At 45.9% G+C, this 23,061-nt stretch overlaps 1 protein-coding gene across 2 annotated transcripts in view; it reads left to right on the top strand.

Annotated features, from left to right (window-relative positions):
• The window catches only part of si:ch211-140l13.3 (centromere protein J), a 316,358-nt gene that overhangs the window by 288,104 nt on the left and 5,193 nt on the right, over window positions 1–23,061 (top strand). For both annotated transcript variants that reach the window (XM_068045779.1, XM_068045778.1), the window contains exon 17: window positions 20,434–20,518. In XM_068045779.1, the coding sequence (XP_067901880.1) occupies window positions 20,434–20,518 (85 nt within the window). The remainder of the gene's footprint in view (window positions 1–20,433; window positions 20,519–23,061) is intronic.

Below are 23,061 nucleotides of genomic sequence, written 5' to 3'. Positions count from 1 at the left end.
TTCCTGTCTTTATTGGAGGAATCTCAATGATCCAAGATACTTGAAACATATTCATTGGAATTAGGATCTTGCAGGTTAATATTGACTTCATGCGAGAATGTAAAATTACTGATAGTGGATCAGCAGCCTATTTTACATCTCTCCCGATTTTTATTTCTATTGACTATTCTATCCTGTAAGAAGGAAAACTAATCGTGTAAATATGTCATAATTCCAATTTATACATATAGCAGTTTTCAATCCCAAGTGGCCTCAGGATCAGGTCTGGGAGAAGAACAGAGTGATTTTTTGGGGGCAGTTTAATTCTCATGGATTCTGTGATTGAAAAAGTGGTCACAAATTTCCCATGGCCTTACATATCGCAACTAGTCACTAATGAAAAATGTAAAGGTCTTGCCAACTCTTAGATTCTTCAATGGAGACTTGGGAGGAGGTGAATTTAAGAGTCCCTATCACGGAGTCTTGCTTGATGTGAGTCCAGATTAGAAATCAAGCAGCAGGTCATTACACCCAATTTTCAGGGCTCCTGATTGAATGATGATTAAGTTTAATGACTTTGGCAGGAGCAGTGTCTTGCTGAATGTATCCTGTAGTATGATTCCTTGATAATGTAACTTTAGTATTTGTGAAAAATAACTCTGCTCATTGAATGTGGTAGACAGGAGGCTGATCAAGCCTTTTCCTGGATCGTGTCAAGCTTTTTGAGTATTGAAATACCAAAACAGCTCTTATCAAAGTCACAAATGACATCCTAGTTGACTGTGACAAAGGTAAACTATCCCTCCTCATCCTCCTCTCTGTGTCTACAGCCTTTGACATGGTTGACCACGGAATTCTGCTCCGATGCCTCTCCGTCATTATTCTGGATAGGACTGCACTTACCTGGTTTCATTCTTACCTATTCTGTCATAGCCAGAGTGTCACCTGCAATGTCTTTTCTTCAGGCTCCTGCACCATCACCTCTGGTGTCTCCCAAGGATCGATCCTTGGCTCCCTCCCTTTTCTCATCTATAACTGCCCCTTGGTGACATAATCCTAAATCACAGTGACAGTTTCCACATATGCGCTGACAATACCCAACGCTTACCTCTCCTCCACCTCGCTTGACCCCTCCTCTGTCTCTAAATTATCTGACAGCTTGTTCAACTTCCAGTATTGGATAAGGAGAAATGTTCTCCAATTAAATATAGGGAAGACAGAAACCATTGTCTTCGGTTCTCATCACAAAGTCTGTTCCTTTGCCACTGACTCTTTCCTTCTCCCTGGCAATTGTCTGAGGCTGAACCAGACTGTTCGTAACCTTGCTGTTATATTTGACCCTGAGATGAGCTTCGTACCTCACATCCACACCACCACGAAGCCCATCTATTTCCACCGCCCATAACTGCTTGACTCCACCCTGCCTCAGCTTATCTGCTGCTGAAAACCTTCTCCATGCCTTTGCTACCTCTAGACTTGCTTATTCTAATGTACTGCTGGTTAGCCTCCCATGTTCTACCCTCCGCAGACTTGAGGTCATTCAAAACTCTGCTGCTCGTGTCCTAACTTGCACCAAGTCCTGCTCACCCATCTCCCTTGTGCTCGTTGATCAACGTTGGTCAAGCAACGCTCAATCTTATTTTTTTCCTTGTCTTTAAATCCCTTCATGGTCTCATCCCTCCCCATTTCAGTAATCTACTTCACCCTGTGCCCCCACCCCCCACCCCCACCCCCAGATTTCTGCACTCTGCCAATTCAGGTCTCTCAAACATTTCCCGATTTTAATCACTCCACCATTGTCGGCAATGCCTTCAGTTGCCTAGGCCCTAATCTCTTGAATTCCTTCCCTGTATCTCTGCCTCTCTACCTCGCTATTCTCCTTAAAACCTATGTCTTTGACTAAGCTTTTGGTTATCTGGCCTAAGATCTCCTTATGTGGCTCAGTGTCAAATTTTGTTCCATAAATTCCTGTAAAGCACCTTGGGATGCTTTATTACGTTAAAGTCGCTATATATGTGCAAGTTGTTGATTTAGACAAGTAAAATGGTAAGTGTAGTTTAATGTAAAGAAGTACTGTGTTATGTACTTGAGGCAAGCCAACTCAAAGTGTGTCTATTCCATGAAGGGGTGTCCATTGAAAGTAACAGCAAAAAAAGGAGCTTGGGTTATTACTGGCCAGTCATTAAGGTGCACAAGCAATTGAAAGTAGCTATATGAAGGGAATTATTATTTTAGTAAATATTTATAGGCCAGTAAATTAAAACATTAACTGTACTATATTTCAGTAAGGCAACACTTTGGTCAGGCCGCACTTGGAGTACTGTGTCCAGTTTTGGTCATCTTACCTGAAACTGTAGGCTTATGATATATTAACTTAGATTGTTAATTGCAAGGAATTTGGGGGAATTTTAATAGTAAAGATTGCATGGACGGTTGTTAAAATTGGCGAAAATGTCAGGGTGTCCAGAAGCCGGCCACAATGTGCCAGCCTAGGCATGTGTCATTGTGTATATGTAACCCCCCTCCAGAGTGATGGGTTACTACTTATAGTATTTAAATGAGCTATTTTTAATGAGATTTTGATCGGCATTTAAATTTAAAATCACATGCAGCTGTTTCCTGGGCTTTCTGCATGCCACCATTGAAAATAAACTGGGAAAGGATTTGTTGATAGTAACTGTGGCCTTGGAGGTATTGAAGCTGACAAGATCAGGATGAGAGGAGCAAGATGATGATCAGCAGGCAGTCAGCAAATAGGGGAACAACAGAAGGGTGGAGGTTGCAAGAGGCAGTATCTATGTAACAGGGTGTACAAATAAAGACTCAGAAAAGATTGAATTTGTCATGTCACATGGTGGCAGGCATCTGCAGCCTCCTGGAAGAAGATCTGCTCCCGACTAGACCCGGTGGCTACACATTATCAGTAGCTGTGAAAATGACCACCCCCTTCAACTTTTTTTTGCCTCTGGATCCTTCCAGGGCACAACCTGTGGCATAACCAGGATCTCCCTGTCACCTGCACATGTAAGGCAGATGACTGATGGATTGTTTGCCAGAGCCAGCAATTATGTCAACTTCACCTGTGATGACACTTGTCAAAATGAGTGTCTACTGGGGTTTGCATCGCTGGCTTGCTTTCCATAGGTGCAGGGCGTCAACAATTGCACATACAAGGCAATCTGAGGACTACCAGATCAACCAGAAAGTATTCGCCAACCGCAAGGGATTCAATTTGATCCATATTCAGCTGGAGTGAAACCACAAGAAAAGGTGTGCACCAAAATCTCAGAGAGCTGCCATGATGCAGTCATCCTGCTGTAGTCATAAAAACATAAGAAGTAGGAGCAGGAGCAGGCCATAAAGCTGCTGGAGCCTGCTCGACCGTTTAATACAATAATGGCTGATTCTCGGCCTTAACTCGCCTGCTCCCCATATCCCTTGGTTCTCTGAGAGATCAAAAATCTGACTATCTAGTCCAAGCTACTGAACCTCTTTGGACCTTCAAACAGACTTAAGGAAACAAAATATGCCTCCTTCAAACTTAGCTAATGACACCCATGAAGCCCAAGAGCACTACAGCAACAGCCATGTGGCCACCAAATGTGTCACTGAGCAAGCGATCAGCATCCTCAAGCTGCTTTTCAGGTGCCTGCACAGATCTGAAGGCACCCTTTAGTATTCGCCAGCAAGGGTTTAATAATGATTCTGTTGTGCAGCGCTCCACACAATGTTGTTTAGCTGGGAGGATTGGAACTGCAGAAGGAACAAGGCGCTTGCGCACAACGTCTGTGATTGATTCCAATGAGGGAGAAGAGGAGGAAGATGGTGGCCCTCATGCAACTTTAGCAACTTACACTGTTGCTCAGGATTCCCCTATAGCTGTAAAGTTCAGTTTGTCACTCTCACTGGACTGATACAACCATCACATCCAATCACTCCTCTCCCACAATGCCCCCTACAATTCCATTGATGTAAAGCAGTTCCTATAACCAACCATTCAGCATTGCAAATCCCTCCATTGGTCCCTGTAGTGTATTGAACTGGCTGACTGTTTCGTATACTGCCTCTCTGCTGACCTCTCTGTTGGGGAAGTATAAATAACGTTGTTGGACAATGGCTATTGCACTGTGAGACTTCAGGCTGAATTTTAAATCCCTCCACCGTTACGAACAGTCGTGAGGAGCAATGAAAACCGATACAACGGAGGCCCACCACCGACCCCATACTGATCTCAGAGGTGACGGCGAACCCTTGTTACAGCCATCCTGTCGCTCGGTGACAGGACCCGCAATAAAATATGTAAATGCCTACTGACCATTCATTCCACAGCGATTCTTGTTGCCATGTTCATTCTTGCTGCCAAGGTGGGGTGAGAGTGACTGCCCTTGACATCAAGGCAGCATTTGAACGAGTATGGCATCAGGGAGCCCTAGCAAAACTGGAGTCAATGGGAATCAGGGGGAAAACTCTCCGCTGGTTGGAGTCATACCTAGCACAAAGGAAGATTATTGTGATTGTTGGAGGTCAATCACCTTAGCTCCAGGACATCAGTGCAGGAATTCCTCAGGATAGTGTCCTAGGTCCAACCATCTTCAATGACCTTCCTTCAATCATAAGGTCAGAAGTGGGGATGTTTACTGATGATTGCACAATGTTCAGCATCATTCACGACCCCTCAGATACTAAAGCAGTCCATGTAGAAATGCAGCAAGACTTGGACAATATCCAGGCTTGGACTGATAAGTGGCAAGTAACATTCGCGCCACACAAGTGCCAGGCAATGACAATCTCAAACAAGAGAGAATCTAACCATCTCCCCTTGACATTCAATGGCATTACGATCACTGAATCCCCCACTATCAACATCCTGGGGGTTACCATTGACCAGAAACTGAACTGGAATAGCCATATAAGAGCTACAAGAGCAGGTCAGAGGCTAGGAATCCTGTGGTGAGTAACTCACCTTCTGACTCCCCAAAGCCTGTCCACCATCTACAAGTCACAAGTCAGGGGTGTGTTGGAATACTCTCCAGTTGCCTGGATGAGTGCAGCTCCAACAACCCTCAAGAAGCTCGACACCATCCAGGACAAAGCAGTCGGTTTGATAATACCCCATCCATAAACATTCACTCCCTCCACCACCGACGCACAGTGGCAGCAGTCTGTACCATCAGATGTGCGAGACCCCTTGGACATGAGCGACCACAATATAATAGAGTTCTTCATCAAGATGGAGAGTGACATAGTTGATTCTGAGACTAGGGTCCTGAATCTTAATAAAGGAAACTACGAAGGTATGAGGCACAAGTTGGCAATGATGGATTGTGAAACGTTACTTAAAGGGATGACGGTGGATAGGCAATGGCAAACATTCAAAGAGCGCATGGATGAACTGCAACAATTGTTTATTCCTGTCTGGCGCAAAAGTAAAATGGGAAAGGTAGCCAAACCATGGCTTACAAGGGAAATTAGAGATAGCATTAGATCCAAGGAAGAGGCATACAAATTCGCCAGAAAAAACAACAGACCTGAGGATTGGGAGCAGTTTAGAATTCAGCATAGGAAGATCAAGGAATTAACTAAGAAGGGGAAAATAGAGTATGAGAGTAAGCTTGTGGGGAACATAAAAACTGACTTTCTAAAAAAACTGTAAAAGTTTCTATAGGTATGTGAAGAGAAAAAGATTGGTGAAGACAAATGTACGTCCCTTACAGTCAGAAACAGGGGAATTTATTATGGGGAACAAAGAAATGGCTGACCAACTAAATGCATACTTTGGTTCTGTCTTTACAAAGGAGGGCACAAATATCATACCAGAAATGTTGGGGAACACAAGGTTTAGTGAGAGGGAGGAACTGAAGGAAATCAGTATTAGTAGAGAAATGGTGTTGGGGAAATTGGTGGGATTCAAGGCCGATAAATCCCCAGGGCCTGATAAACTACATCCCAGAGTACTTAAGGAAGTGGCCTTAGAAATAGTGGATGCATTGGTATCATCTTCCAAGATTCTATAGACTCTGGAACAGTTCCTACAGATTGGAGGGTAGCTAATGTAACCCCACTACTTAAAAAGGGAGGTAGAGAGAAAAGAGGGAATTATAGACCAGTCAGCCTGATGTCGGTAGTGGGGAAAATTCTAGAGTCCATTATCAAAGATTTTATAGCAGAGCACTTGGAGAACAGTGGTAGAATCGGACAGAGTCAGCATGGATTTACGAAAGGGAAATCATGCCTGACAAATAAACGAGAATTCTTCGAGGATGAGGGGGAGCCAGTGGATGTGGTTTATTTGGACTTCCAGAAGGTTTTCGACAAAGTCCCACATAAGACATTAGCGTGTAAAATTAAAGCACATGGGATTGGGGGTAGGGTATTGCAATGGATAAAAAATTGGTTGGCAGACAGGAAACAGAGTAGGGATAATATGGGTCTTTTTCCGCATGGCAGGCAGTGACTAGTGGGGTACCGCAGGGATTGGTGCTAGGATCCCAGCTATTCAGAATATGTATTAATCATTTAGATGAGGAAACTAAATGTAATATCTCCAAATTTGCAGATGACACAAAACTGGGTGGGAGGGTGAGTTGTGAGGAGGATGCAGAGAGGCTTCAGGATGATTTGGACAAGTTAAGTGAGTGGGCAAATGCATGGCAGATGCAGTGTAATGTGGATAAGTGTGAGGTAGCAAAAACAGGAGGGCAGATTATTATCTGAATGACTATAAACTGAGAGAGGGGAATATGCAATGAGACCTGGGTGTTCTCGTACACCAGTCACTGAAGGTAAGCATGCAGGTGCAACAGGCGGTAAAAATGGCAAATGGTATGTTGGCCTTCATAGCGAGCGGATTCGAGTACAGGAGCAAGGGATGTCTTGCTGCAATTATACAGGGCCTTGGTGAGGCCACACCTGGAATATTGTGTGCAGTTTTGGTCTCCTTATCTGAGGAAGGATGTTTTGCTATAGAGGGAGTGCAGCGAAGGTTTACCAGACTGATTCCTGGGATGGTGGGAGTAACGTATGAGGAGAGATTGAGTCGGTTAGGATTATATTTGCTGGAATTCAGAAGAGTGAGGGAGGATTTCATAGAAACCTATAAAATTCTAACAGGACTTGACAGGGTAGATGCAGGGAGGATATTCCCGATAGTGGGGGAGTCCAGAACCAGGGGTCATAGTCTAAGGATACGGGGTAAACCTTTCAGGACTGAGATGAGGAGAAATTTCTTCACCCAGAGAGTGGTGAGCCCGTGGAATTTGCTACCATAGAAAGCAGTTGAGGCCAAAACATTGTATATTTTCAAGAAGGAGATAGATATTGCTCTTGGGGCAAAAGGGATCAAAGGATATGGGGGGAAAGCGGGAACAGGCTACTGAGTTGAATGATCAGCCATGATCATAATGAATGGCAGAGCAGGCTCGAAGGGCCAAATGGCCTACTCCTGCTCCTATTTTCTATGTTTTTATGTTTATAGCTACAACATGCACTGCAGCAACACACCAAGGCTCTTTAGACAGCACCTTTCAAACCCACGACCTCTACCACCTAGAAGGACAAGGACAGCAGATGCATGGGAACACCACCACCTGCAAATTCCCCTCCAAGTCGCACACCATCCTGACTTGGAACTATATCACCGTTCCTTCGCTGTCGCTGGGTCAAAATCCTGGAACTCCCTTCCTAACAGCACTGTAGGTGTACCTACCCCACATGGACTGCAGCGATTCAAGAAGGCAGCTCACCACCACCATCTCAAGGTCAATTAGGGATGGGCAATAAATGCTGGCCTAGCTAGCGACGCCCACATCCCATGAATGAATAAAAAAAATCCCGCACCTTTGAATCCCCGTTCGGGGAAATGTGGCGCGACACCTGTGGAAAGGGGGGAAGAGGTTTTTTACTCTGTGCGGGAGGGGGAGGAGCAATGTTACAAGGCCTCAGATTGGTTGGGGGGTGATGGGAAGGGTTAAAGGACAAAGGTGCCGAACTTTGGGGAGGGTGAGGAAATTTGGGTGTTTTGAAAGATTGCTTCGGGTGTGTCTGTACACCATTTTCAAATACAACTCTGTGAGTCAGCCCGGCACATAATTGAAATAAAATGGCACTGAAGACATATTTTGGGACAATGGGGGAATTCAGCCCGAACAAAGTGGACTGGTGTAATTATGAACAAAGGTTACACATTTGGCTACAAGCTAATAAAATGGGGGATGAGGATAAAATGAATGTTTTCCTTACCATGATGGGGCCAGATGCTTTTGAGGTTGTGTTTAACCAATGTTGCCCGCAAGACCCAGTAATTTGGATAATTCTGAAATTAATGAGATTCTGGACTGTTATTATGGCACGACTAAGAATGAAATTGCACGACAAGTTGCATGAGGAGTGAGTCTATTGCAGATGATATTGAATTAAAGAAACCCTGTCATGACTGTGGCATGAACGTAGAAGTCAACCTTAGAGACATTTGTTGGAGGTCTAAAGAACAGTAAAATCCAGGCCAAACTTTTGAATATGGCATGGAAGGAGGCCTGTGATGAGGCCACAGCCATGCAAATTGCAGGAAGAGATAGTTGCAGATTGCAAGCAAGCTATTTTCCTGAGCCGGCAGGAGAGGTCCACCAGATTTCAGTGGGAACCAGGCCACGAAAGTCAAGTTCACAGACTCAGAGTTAGAAATTTAGATGCTACCGTTGCCATGGTAGCCATCAACCATATAAATGCTCTCATTTCCAGCCAAAGTGCTATGCCTACATACGAACACACGAATTACGATCAGGAGTAGGCCACTCAGCTCCTTGAGCATGCTCCGCCATTCAATAAGATCTGAATATAATCTCAACTCCATATTCCCGCCTACCCCAAATAACCTTTCATCCCCTTGCTTATCAAGAATCTATCTACCTCTTCCTTAAAAATATTCAATGACTTTGCTTCCGCCGCCTTTTGAGGAAGCGAGTTCCAAAGACTCACGACCCTCTGAGAGAAAAAATTTCTCCTCATCTGTCTTAAATGGATGACCACGTATTTTTAAACAATGACCCCTTGTTCTAGATTCTCCCACAAGAGGAAACATCCTGTCCACATCCACCCTGTCAAAACCCCTCAGAATCTTATATGTTTCAACCAAGTCACCTTTTACTCTTCTAAACTCCAGCAGGTACAAGCCTAGCCTGTCCAACCTTTCCTCATAAGACAACCTGCCCATCCCAGGTATTAGTCTAGTGAACCTTCTCTGAATTGCTTCAACACATTTACATCCTTCCTTAAATAAGGAGAACAATACTGCACACAGTACTCCAGATGTGGTCTCACCAATGCCCTGTATAACTGAAGCATAACCTCCCTACTTTTGTATTCAGTTCCCTGCGCAATAAATGATAACATTCTATTAGCTTTCCTAATTACTTGCTGTACCTGCATACTAACGTTTTATGATTCATGCACCAGGACATCCAGATCCCTCTGCATTTCAGAGCTCTGCAATCTCTCACCATTTAGATAATATGCTTTTTTATTCTTTCTGCCAAAATGGAAAATTTCACATTTACCCATATTATACTTCATTTGCCAGATTTTTACTCATTCACTTATCCTATCTATATCCCTTTGTAGCCTCCTTATTTCCTCTTCACAACTTACTTTCCATCCTATCTTTGTGTCATCAGCAAATTTAGCAACCATACCTTCAGTCACTTCATCCAAGTCATTGATATAGATTGTAAAATGTTGAGGCCCAGCACTGATCCCTGTGGCACCTTACATCTTGCCAACTAGAAAATGACCCATTTATGCCTACTCTGTTTCCTGTTAGCTAGCCAATCTTCTATCCATGCCAAAATGTTACCCCCTGCACCATGAGCTTTTATTTTCTGCAATAACCTTTTTTGTGGCACCTTATCAAATGCCTTCTGGAAATCTAAGTACAGTACATCCACTTTATCCATAGCACATGTTACTTCTTCAAAGAACTCCAATAAATTGGTTAAACGTGATTTCCCTTTCACAAAACCATGTTGACTCTGCCTGATGACCTTGAATTTTTCAAAATGCCCTGCTATAAAATCTTTCATAATAGCCTGTAACATTCTCCCTAAGACAGATGTTAAGCTAACTGGCCTGTAACTTCCTGCTTTCTGTCTGGCTCCCTTTTTGAATAAAGGAGTTACATTGGCTATTTTCCAATCTAATGGAACCTTCCCCGAACTTAGGGAATTTTGGAAAATCAAAACCAACGCATCAACTATGTCATTAGCCACTTTTAAGACTCTAGGATTCTAACGGAACCCGGGGACTTGTCAGCCCACAGCTCCAACAATTTGTTACTACCACTTCCCTGATGCTTGTAATTTTCTTGAGTTCCTCCCTCCCATCCATTTCCTGATTTACAGCTATTTCTGGGATGTTACTTGTATCCTCTATGGTGAAGACCGATATGAAATATCTGTTCAATTCATCTGCATCTCCTTATTTTCCCTTGTTAATTCTCCAGACTCACTTTCTATAGGACCAATGCTCACTTTGTTAACTCTTGTCTTTTAAAATATTTATATAAACTCTTACTATCTGTCTTTATATTTCTAGCTAGCTTTCTCTCATACTCTAATTTTACCTTATCAATCTTTTAGTCATTCTTTGCTGTTTTTTCATATTCTGTCCAATCTTCTGACCTGCAACCCATCTTTATGTTCGGGGGGGTTCCGATTTTTTTTAAAAGCCCGCCGAAAACCACAAATTTGTCCAGATTCAAAAGCGCTGTTTTCTGTTCTGAGCATCTGTCCACTGAGAAACTGACGGCTGCAATTTTTAAAAAAACACGGACCAACCACAAAGCTGCTCTGGGGGTTAAGCTTTCTTGTAACAACAGCAGTGTAAGAAATGGTCCATCTTCCTATTGCTGATTTTTTGGCTGCCTCACCTCGGTACCCACAATAACAATCCTCTCTTTGAGTTTCATAGTTTATTGGATGAATTTGCACTCCTGACACTGTGTGAATCCACAGAGGTCATCTGATAAAGTCCGTCTATCACCCAGTGATATAGTAGTGATATAGCTCTATTCTGTCATCAAAAGTCATTCGCATTGGCATTGTATACTATTTTGGTTGCTAGCTAGCTAATACAGTTGTGCTGCTCGCCATTGATGTTTGTATGCTTAGCTACTTTATTTATAGGGAAAAATGTGTTTTAAATTGGACTGTGCTTTGATGGCATTAGATTGGCTTTATACTTTATATACAGATTAATTGTCCCCATGTCTGCGGCTGAGTCAGTAATTTTGTCAAATGTCCATGGTGCAACATGTCAATGCCTGGAACCGTGTGGATTTGGTGGGAATTCCATGTCAATTGGCCTCGAGGTTACTGCCGCACTCAAATGTTTGGCTAACAGTGCCTTCCAGGGCTTAATCGCCGACATAGGTGGCATCTCATAGTCAGCGACCCATAGGTGTATCAAAGAGGTGACCAATGCCCTATACCGGTGTGCCTATGATTTCATCTACTTCCCTGGAGTCGAGGGCAGCCAGGCAGCAAGTTTTGCGGCCTTTGGCATCATTGTTGGTTTCCATGGAGTGCAAGGGGTGATCAACTGCACTCATGTGGCTGTTGAACTCCTGAGGACAAGCCTGTTGCATTTGTGAATCGCAAACCACAAGAATCATGCAGGTGTGCGCTCATTTCCCAGGGAGCTGTCACGACTCTTAGATTTTGAGGAACTCACAACTACCATGAATTTTTGGCGATCCAGCCAAAGGTGACTGTTGGATCCTGGGTGACAAGGGTTACCCGCTTTGGACATGATTAATTACATTAGTGCAGCATCCTCAAAGATCCATACAATGCTGCTCATGCATTCACTAGAGCCATCATCGAACACACCAAAGGCATGTTGAAAATGCACTTATGCTGCCTTGACCAGTCTGGAGGGGCTTTTAGACAGCGCCACTGAGGATCTCACGAATAATTATTGTCTGCTGTGCAGTGCACAACCTGGCAATTGGACACGGTCACATTTTACATGCAGAGAAACAGGAGGAACATCAGTCCTCCTCAGATGAGGATGACTATGAAGAGGGTGAGGAGGAGGACAACCACGCAAATGATGTCGTTATAGGTATAACAGCCATGAGAGATGTGCAAGGGACATCAGAAAGAGCCTCTTATTTGTACATTTCAGCCAACATTGATGCACTTGATAAAGTAGCATTCGAAGGAAGAAACAAATCCTCAGAATATGTTCACATACGCCTATGATCTGATTCATTGCTGTAATCTAAAAGAAGGCCTCTTCTGATAACAGTGTGTGAACCTGTAGTGAAGGTGTGCCGAATGCTTGTCTGCTATCAATTTCATTGAAAGCGACCTGCACCTCCATAGTGTCCTGCATCAAAGCATTACCCCTCACACAGAGGATGCTGCAACATTGAAGCACTTTGATGTGACCAGCACATCAAATCATTTCTCTATTATGATGGACCTGCAACAACACCTATACAAGGAATGTAATGGGGTGATCATATACCTACAATTGGAATAATTGTTGGTAAGGAATGAAACACAATACCTTCAAATGACAAACAGCCGTGACTGAAGACCGAAGGCTCAAATGTCAAGGATAAAAGCTCCCTGGACACTTTCAGAAATGCTTTGCAACATCAATGTGTTTCTGCTATAGGCCTCCAATAATCATTTTCCTTTTCATCTGGAACAAATAGAATAATTTACGAGAGTGCATCAAATATTGAAGCAAATAAATCTATTTTGAAAGATTATTCCTCCATTTAGAATATGTACAACACCCATGTACCCATGCCAAATTTGTGCTCATAAAGGCTTAATTTTTCTTTTTCTACCACCATAGCCGGACTTTTACATTGGGCGGGAGGTCTCGCCCACCAGCCAAAAAGTTGGGGGCAAGCCCACTTCCGCCAGGCCTGGGGAGCCATGCCAGGATTTTACGTTCCCCAGGCCCTTAATTGGCATCGGGCAGGACATCCGTCCCTCTGAGGTAGGAAATCTCGCCTAATGGAGCTGCCAGTTGATCAGCAGGCCGGCAGCTCAAAGTCCCAGCAGCGCCACTGGGAATGGTGGCCACTGCTGGGACTGCACCTAGCCACAGCAGAATCATGGATGCTGGCCCGGAAAAAAAGGTAAGTCTCTGTGGCCTTGCTGGGGGCAATTGGCTGAGCCCCAGCGAGGCAAGGGGGGTCGGTTGGGGAGAGTGTTGTGCAGTGGGGGCAGTTGGGCTGTGGGTGGCCCTCCGTGGGGCAGAGGGTGCCTGATCAGGAGAGCACCCCCTGCCCCAGTCCGCAAGGAGGTCACCAGGTTTTACTTGGTGGCCTCCTGGAGGGCCTGAGCCACCCGCCCACCGCTGGTAAATTATCAGTGGCGACGGGAGGAGGCCCATAAGTGGCAGTTAATTGGCCATTTAAAGGCCTTGTTTGGCCTGGGGTGGGCAGGCCATTTCTTGCCGTCACCACCCCTTGTAAAATTGCAGCAGGGGTGGGAAAGCATCCAGAACAGCCACTCCGCCTCCCACTCTATTTTAGGCCTCCCCCACCCCCCGCCATCCCCTGCACCTGCCCACTTTTGCGGGGAGGAGCGCACAAAATTCCAGCCTATGTCTAGGTGCAATCCTGACATTAGCAGCTGAGGTGGAGAAAGTCTGCTCATTGCACTGCCCTGTTGCTCTGGAAGACAGTGGCAGGCATTCGCTGGAGGTACAGGGCCTTGATGGCTCCATCCTACTGAGGGTTTGCAGCACTGGTGCTTGAGTAGCCCCCATGTGCTTGCCTGCTGGAGGTAAGGGGATCAATGTTGGAGGAGGTGGATACAAAACCGCCTTACCCTACGGGTGTCTTGAGAGAAAGGCCCTGAGGCAGCTGGCACTGCTCCTCCATCTGGGTGCACGATGGCATCTGCCTGTCTCTCTGAGGGGAAGGGGCGCCCAGATGGAGGTCTAGGTTCCTTGACCCCTCTTGCTTAGACTCTGGTGCACAGAGCCCATGGCTAAAATGATGGAATGCAGGTCAGATCGCATATGGCTCAAGTGTTCAACCAAACTCGCCACGAAGTTCGCTAAACTCTCGGCTAAGGAAGCCATAGGCTCATATGCCTGGGACATGACAGACATCATGGCTTGCATGGACTCTTCCATGGCACATGCAAAGCCACGCATGACCTCAGTCATCTCTGACATCTTTTCCACATGGGTTTGATGCACGTCCAGCCGACATCTTGTAGCAGCAAATAGAGGATCATCATCAGTGTGGGGCTGAGCAGGGGCCTGAATCCCAGCAGCCTCCGATTGTCAGGAGACGCAGCTGGCACCTGCTCCCTCAGCTGCCGGGTCATGTCTGTGTTATGACCACCAGATTTTTAACCTGTTTCTAATCTTAAACCCCTCGTGGATTGTGTGGATGTATCTGCACTGGTGGAGGTGGAAGAAGAGGCAGGTGATGATGCACCCTCTGGGGCATTGGCCGCTTGCTCCCCAGAGGCAGTGTGTGGGCCCTCACCGCGTTCCAGCTCACGAGTGCAGGCACCTGCAGTGGAGATACAAACAGAGGAACATTAAGCATCATCAGAACATTAGGGTGACAGTTTCACACACGTTCCTCTTGCGTTCACATATGGCAGCAAGACTAGAGTTGACACTTCGTCCTTGCACCTTGAGCATCCTGTCTCGCCTTCTGCAACTGAGCTGCCTCCCTGCTCTCTCGCAATTTCAGCAACCTCCTCCTCAGCTGTTGTCAAGGGTGTTATGATGGCACTCCTCCACCTGTCTTTGCACACTCCCACTGGTATGTGTGCATTTATCCTGCAGGAGACAGTGCAGATTTAATTACATGTCAAAAGATGCATCACACCCATTGTATACATGCATCGACATCACTCATTCTGGAGTTGCTTTCACACAGTACATTCAAACACATGCAAATGGCAGATGTCAAGATTCTGCACAATCATTTGATGTCTGGCATCAAGGCTGATCACGCATTGTAATGCATGTGTTGTCTGCCCACTGTCCTACACACGTGGAGTCAAGGAGAAAAACCTGATATCAGCTTCGGAAACATCACTTACCCTCGCCAATCTGAGCAGGTTATTTATATGTTTCCGACACTGTACCCAGGTTCACCGCATCAACTCAAAGTTTGACACCTCCTCTGCCACCTCCATCCAGGCCGCCTTGTTCGGGTGGGATAGTCTTCTGATGTCACCAGCAGGGAAGAAGACCTACTGCCTTTCCCTGATGACCTGGAGGAGAACCTACAGCGAGGCATCACTGAACAGTGGGGTGGGATACTGCCTGACATAATGGTTGGTTAATCAAGTGAAAAAAAATTATGAGGGGTAGTTTGGATGCAAAATGAAACTGAAGAAGAAACAAAGTCAATTTATAGCAAACTAATTTTTTGGGTGCTATCAGCAGATACTTCCAAATGCTGCTGATCCTTGAGGCTTGCAACACAGAATGATTTATAGACGTGTGCCTCATGGTGCTTCACAGAGTGACGGTGGGTTCCACCGATGAAAGTCTGTCCTCGCCACATGATTGCACATGTCTCCCTTGCCCCTCACCACACCTTCAATTTGCATATGAAATTGCATGGCAAACGGGAAAAAGCGCGGAAGCGGAAATGCCGCCAACCTTCGGTTCCACCATCGGAAATGCCACGTAACTCATAAGATCCCGGCCCTCATGTTAGACTAACTTAGTGAATACACAACAGTCCCCATTAATTCATGCCTTCCCATTCATCAAAAAGCAACTGAAAAGGCAAATTTCCACAATCAAGAATAAGCAACATAGGTGGTAAAGTAATAGATTTTGTGTAATTATAGTAAACAATGGAAACTTAACAAGATAACATTTTGTCAAGCACCCACGGGCATACCCTTGTTGAACTACAGAGCTATTCTCTTTCTTTTCCTTCTGTTTCTACATGGTGTAACCCCTCTGGCTTCAGCAGAGGCACAGGCAGATGGCTCAGATCCCTACTCTGGTGAGATATTCTTGGCTGATGACCTCGTGTTGGAGCCCATGAAGGCCCTGTCAAACACTGCTCCACTGTTACCTGTGCAGGGCAGACTCAACCACTGAAAGATGCGGTGGCATGTCAGGTACTGGCTGAGAGGAAGGGGAAGCACTTTGAGTGAAGTTTACACTTCCATATCTCTTTTTACCATCATCCCTTTCCTGGGCCAGCTGCACTTCACTCCTACCACTCTGCTGGAGAGCAGCTTGATGCAGATCAGTGACACATTTGCCAAAGCTCCTTCCAAACCCACAAATTCTACCACCTAAAAGGATAAGGGCAGCAGATGCATGGGAACACCACCATCTGTAAGCTTCCCTCTAAGTCACACACCATCCTGACATGGAAATATGTCGCCGTTCCTTTACCATCGCTGGGTCAAAATCCTGGAACTTCCTCCCTAATAGCACTGTGCGCGTAACTACACCATATGATCTGCAGCGGTTCAAGAAGGCAGTCCACTTCCACCTTCTCAAGGACAATTAAACCACCTTATCAACTGACCAAGTGAGGACTTGCACCACATAATGAGAGCCATGGAGCCACCAGGAACATTGTGGAGCAGACAATTGGTATGTTCAAGCAATGCATCCGATTTCTGGACCACTCAGGTTGGGGGAGCTCTCCAGAACATACCAGAGTGGGTGTCCAAATTCATGGTGGTCTGCTGCATCCTCCATAACATCGCCATCATGACAATGCAGCCATTCCCTCCAAGGATCCGGAGACCACCTCAAGAGGGAGGATACATGCTGGACTCCTTTGCCGTAGAGAGGCTGTCAGAGAGCACCTGCTCAGACTCCAGTTTCAATAAACTATTCCCCTTGATCATCATTCCCTGCCGTTACATCCACGCCCCATCATTGCATCCCGTTGGCCACTATAAAACAATAAAAGCCAGCTACAAAACCTTTTCATTAACATCTTTATCTAAAAACATATTCAATTATACAAACAGACATTAACTGTTCATCCTTGTGCATTTTCTTAGTGCCTTTCTTGTGGGTGCCTTTGCCTGTCCTAGTCCTCCTCCACATTGCTTCCCCGGTGGCTATTGGAAGGCTGCTGACTTTCGCTAAGGGACAATGTAGATTGTCTTGCAGGCCACCCTCGAGCACCTCTAGGCCTCAAAGTCCCAGCTTCAGACTGTATCATCTTGGCTCAGACTACAGCAGTCTGGGCGAGCTTGCTGAGAGATGACAGCAAGGGAACTGGTGGAGTAGCAATGGTGGCAGCACTAATGCTGTCATCGTGCGAGAGGCAGGCACTGCCACTCCCATAGCATCTCCGCAATCCTAGTAATCTGCTGGAGCACAGATTGATGGATGGCTGCAAGAGCCTGCATGTTCCTTTGAGCACTAGTATCCACAGCCAAGATGGCATCCTTCTGAGCCTGCACGGCAGCAGGTATGGATCCTCATGACCTCCGTCTGAGATTCCACTGTGATGTTGGGTAGCTTCCTCCTGTGCTGAGACAGCAGCCACTAGACACTGTATCATGACAGGGTCTGCTAGTTGACAAGCACTTTCATAGTGGAAAGGATGGGCTGCAAAGTCTGCGTGATGCCCTCTGCCTCATTGGAGCTGGACACCTCCATGCTCTTTGACCGTGACAGGTTGGCTGGCAAACCTGCTGATGCACCAAGTACCCGGTGTGCATATTCATCAGTGTTCTCCTGTATGCTGCCCCATTGAAGTCCACATTTGAGTCCCCTGTAGCAAAACTCCTGTGTGACCTTGCCCTCCAGTGAGCTGGCACACGAGCTGTCCTTGCCCCATTGCCTGGCTGCAGTTCACTCATGCCCAGTGACTCACCACGTACAGATCCCGACTCTATATTCTCCTCTAAGGTCCACATAAGGCCAGTCAGTATTTGAACTGGTGGTTGCAATGGTCAGATCAAGTGACAGTGCTTCTTCATCAATGGTATGGGGATGCTCTTTCTCTTCCTCCTGGGTGTGCTGTGGCTGGCCAGGTGACAGTTGCTGGGTATCTGAAGACATAAAATCAGATGGGGAAGGGTGGGGAGGAAAGCAAGAGGTCCATGATCGTAGTGTCTGCAGCTTGCACATCATGCAAGATAGCAGGATGAGGGTGAGGAGCAAGCTGAGAAGGGCCGTAGGTAGTAACGTACCATCATCATAAATGGTCTCGGCAATGCCAGATGCTACAGGCTCTGTCAGGGCTTGCCCCATGATGCTGATCATGATTTTCTGTGTCAGGCTCAGTGGATGAAGGTGTGCCTGCTTCCTTCTATTGTGGGCCACTTTGTCCTGCGAGAGAGGGGAGAATGTCAGTTATTGTGTAGCGCTGTGTTTGGATGATATACCTTCTATAGCTGAATAGCTGCAGGTATTTGGAGGCAGCGAGAGGTGGGCGTGAGGCTGTCATCAGTGGAAGATGTGTGAGGGCAAGATGGAGCATCTGAATGTTAGGCGTGCTTCCTGAGTGCTAGAGACTGCTGCTGCTTGAGTGATGGGGGTGTGGTGCAGTGAGCAGCATGAGAGGCTGATGATGAAGTGGATATGAAATGTCATGTGAAGATGTATTCACTGACCTTGACCATGCTTGTGATGTCATTAAACTTCTTGTGGCTCTGCTGCCAGGTTTTCGGGGCCAGATCCCAGGAGTTAACATCCTTTGCCAGCTGCCCCATTCCCTTCAGAAGGTCTGCCTTGAGGGTCACCTGGGCACCTACAGAAACATGGCCTCTCTCCTCCTATCCACCTTCATTACTGAGGTGAATTGTAGAGGCCTGTCTCATCGCTGGTATTCCATTTCCCTTGTGTAGAATTGTAGCAGTCAGTCAGCAGCAGCCTCCTGTAGTTCAATGCAGTTTTCCTTTAAGAAATGAAAACAGAAATACTCAGCAGATCTGGCGGCATCTGTGGAGAGAGAAACAGAGTTAGCGTTTCAGGTCTGTGACCTTTCATCAGAATTTTTTATTTTATTTTATTCCCTTTGAGAGATAGACTGCCTTTAAGAAGTGGAGGTTAGCTGGAACACATGCTGACCTTGCACACTGTTAGGCCCACTGTTGTGCGTGCAGCCAGCTAGCACCCAAATTACAGTTAAGGGATTTTTAAAGAAGTTTTCTATTTCAAAGCATCTGGACGTACTCTGGAGTGTATTGGAGATGCTGTCGTGAGTTCCTGGATTTTCCAGGGAGTGTTGCTGCATCCTCTCAAAGGGTGGTGAGAAGGGGGTGGGTGGGTGGGTTGGTGACCTGTCCACACAAAGGCTACAGCAGGTATGAGGACAACAGTGGCAGTGCCTCAGGTTCTGCAGCATAGCAGATGGTGCAGAGACTGTGGAGAGGGCAAGATCTGTGCCATGCACTCTGCAAATTTGGATGCAGCCTCATCCATGCCCATTGACTGTGACAGGAGACTGCTTGGCAGGTCAGCCAATGCACCCAGCATCTTGATGTGCATTCCCACCAGCATTCTCCTGTATGCTGCCCCATCGAGACCCTCATCTGAGTCTTCTGCAACAGAACTTGTCTGCGACTTCACCTTCCGGTAAGCTGGCAGACGAACTATCCTTTACCCCTGGCCTGGCTGCAGCACACTCATGCCCATATGATTCACCACGTGCTGATCCCAGCTCTGTACTATCCTCCAGGGTACATGCAGTGCCAGCATCTGAATTGGTAGCTGCGCATGTCAGATCAAGTGATGGGCCTCTTCATCAGGGCTGTACCTTCGCTCTCTCTCTTCCTCCCTGTGAGGTCATTAGAGGTCTTGTGGCACTACTACCAGGTCTTCGGGTCCAGACTCTGCGATTGACTTCCCTGGTCACCTTCTCCCACTTCCTTCTGAAGGCCTTGAGGGCCTCCCTGTGCCCGCACAGAACCATGGCCTCTATTGTCTTTCCCACCTCCACCACTAATGCCTCCAGCGCTGCATCCGTCACCCTGGAACCCTCTAACTATGCTGGTGTTCACTTGGCCATTATCTAAATTGCAGCACTATTCTTCAGTGTAGCTTCCCTTTAAGAGGTAGCCTTTCTTTGAGAAGAGCAGTCTGACTGTACCGTATGGTTCTCCTGATGAATTCAGTGGCAGCTGGCAGCATTAAGAAAAAGACTGGCAGAAAACCTGCTCAGCCAGATGCTACAATCATGCAGATGTGGTGCGTGCACCAAATTTACATGCTGCCAACCTCCATATGATCCGGTGCAGACAGGTCATAAACTGAACTCTGTGCCTGAAATTGAGGGTAACTAAATTTTTAGTACACAGTGTCAGCCTCACACATGCAGAAAGATTAATTAGGCAAGGTACCAGTGCTTACTGCCCATGGATTGGTAGTCCAGCAAAACTCCTTCGCATGTGGAGAGAAAAAATTGAAAAGAAATATGTTAAAACAAATGACAGTCTAAAACAAGTAACATATTCTGAACTCTTGTAGATTTACTACTACGCTGATGCAAAGACGACTCATACTACATATCCAAATGGAATGGAGATGTTACAGTTTCCCAATAACCAGATAGGTGGGTGTTTTTTATGAAGCTGTAGTGAATGATCCTGCATTTATCTTGCATTAAAGGGGCATGGGGAGATTTAATCTCCTCAAAAACAGATGCACATGGAGCATAACAAAACTGTAGTTTGGAAGATTCTGGGTTGTTCCTTCACTTTCCTTGGGGCTCATGCCTGTATCTTGAGTTTGCATTTATTTTGTGTGTCATTTCTTAGCCCTTTTTCTCTTTATCCTTGGAAAGCTTGTTAATGAACTGAAATGCCTTCTGAGCTTTTCCTAAGACTATAACAATTTTTATTCCCCTATTCTTACATGCCCTTTAATTGTCTGCACATATATTGGAAAATCTAGTCTTGAGTGTCAGCAAGCTGTTCAACCATGGGACATCAAGAACAAGCTTCCATTCATTCATTCATTCCATTCACTTTTCATGCCTTCAAGATGTTCCAAACCACTGCACATCCAATAAATCTGTTTTTAAGTGTAGTCATTTCTCTATTATAGACATATATGGCAGTCAATTGCACAGAGGTTGCAAAAAGATAAATGTTTTGGTGGCGCTGTTGGTGGGTAAGTATTGATTAGGAGAATTCCCATAATCTTCTTTGAACAGTGTCATGTGATCATTTACATTTACCTGAAAAGACAGCCAGAGCCACAACTTAACATCTAACCCTAATGTCAACACCTTTGACAATATTGAATTCCCTCAGTACCACACTGAAATGTCAACCTTGATTATATATTCATCTCCTGGAGTGAGATTTGAATCTCTGACTCAAAGACTAGACAAGACAACTAAGTCAAGCTGACATTCTGACACCAGCCTGTTATTGTCTGCACACAAAATGTGATGTCCACAAAAATGCACTTTCAACAAAAGTCTGTGGAGAATCGTTGAAAATAGGGGCACTCTCTAGCTGGGGGATTAATGTCAAATGTAATGAAACTGAAAATTGGCAGGTTGTATTGCAATTGTTGGTCCACTCCAGCGCTGACCTCACCGGAGCTTGTGGAATCATCGGGAAGACACCTCATTACCTTGCAACATGTGGGCAGAAGCACCACTTCAGGTGCATATCTGGCACCACCTAGCTATATATGGAAATGTGGTTCCCAGTTTCTCCACACCCCCACACCCTCACTGTCCCCATTTCCCCTGCATACCCCAAGCATGATTCTCTCAGTCTCCTCGGTAAGAAACTGATACTTGGTATAATCACTTGCCTTTTTAGAGGCGAGTAGGCCTTACCCCCACTGAGTGTACTGTCCTCCACAGTACATCAGGTTATGAATGAACCTAAAATGCAGGAGCCCCCGGCATATGGAGTACAACCCAGGCTTTCACCACTTGATACGAACATATATATGAACATATGAATCAGGAGTAGGAGTAGGCCACTCGGTCCCTCGAGCCTGCTCCAACATTCACAAGATCATGGCCGATCTGATTGTAACCTCAACTCCACATTCCCGCCTACCCCCAATAAGCTTTCACCCCCTTGCTTATTAAGAATCTATCTAACTCTCCCTTAAAAATATTCAAAGACTCAGCTTCTACCATCTTTTGAAAAAGAGAGTTCCAAAGACTCACAACCCTCTGAGAGAAAAAAATTCTCCTCATCTTAGTCTTAAATGGGCGACCCTTTATTTTTAAACAGTGCCCCTAGTTCTAAATTCTCCCTCAAGGGGAAACATCCTTTCCTCATCCACTTTGTTAGGACCCCTTAGAATCTTATAAGTTTCAAACAGTCACTCTTATGCTTCTAAACTCCAGCGGATACAAGCCTAGTCTATCCAACCTTTCCTCATAAGACAATCCGCCCATTCCAAATATTAATCTCGTAAACCTTCTCTGAACTGCTTCCAATGCATTTTCATCCTTCCTTAAATAAGGGGCTGAATTTTCTCAGCCTCGGAAAATAGGGCAGCCCGCCCACGCAGGCCACACGCCCCGATCACATGGAGGGGACAGGGTTTCTGTCCCCGGCAATGGCGTCAGATACCTACGCGCAGGCACTGACGCCATTTTTAATGGTCTGTTAGCCCGACCGGCATATTTAAAGAATTGCTTTTGCCCCACGCCCACCCCACAATAACAATTCAATTAATTATTTGCCCTTCCCCCCAAAAAACTTACCTTTACCATCTGACCTCCCCCCAACCCCGCAAACTGCATAAACTTTAAATTACAACCCTTCTCACCATCCCCAACACCTATGACATTCATTTGACCCCGTCACACTGAGAAACTTACCTCTTCACCCCTCCCCACCAGCGTTGCGCCTCGTTTCCCCTGAGGGGGATCCGAAGGCACAGGAGTGCTGGCCGTCGGGCCAAAGATCGCAGCAGGCCATGAAGATTAATGGTAAGTACGTGCAAATTTATTAATTTACTTTATTTGCATATGTTGATTGTGCTCCCATTGCCGAGCGGCAGGGGGGCCACCACAGTGCCCCACCACTGCCGGGAGGATCGGGCCGGGCCCTGCCGGCATCGAGCTCTGTGGCGAGCCTCATCCAGGGCCATCTTAAGGACCCCCCCACCACAGAT

The sequence above is a fragment of the Heterodontus francisci genome, chromosome 13 (genome assembly GCF_036365525.1).
Source record: "Heterodontus francisci isolate sHetFra1 chromosome 13, sHetFra1.hap1, whole genome shotgun sequence".
NCBI classification, from domain to species: domain Eukaryota; kingdom Metazoa; phylum Chordata; class Chondrichthyes; order Heterodontiformes; family Heterodontidae; genus Heterodontus; species Heterodontus francisci.
The sequence above is the reverse complement of the archived record's forward strand: the minus strand, read 5'-3'. Positions and strand labels throughout refer to the sequence as shown.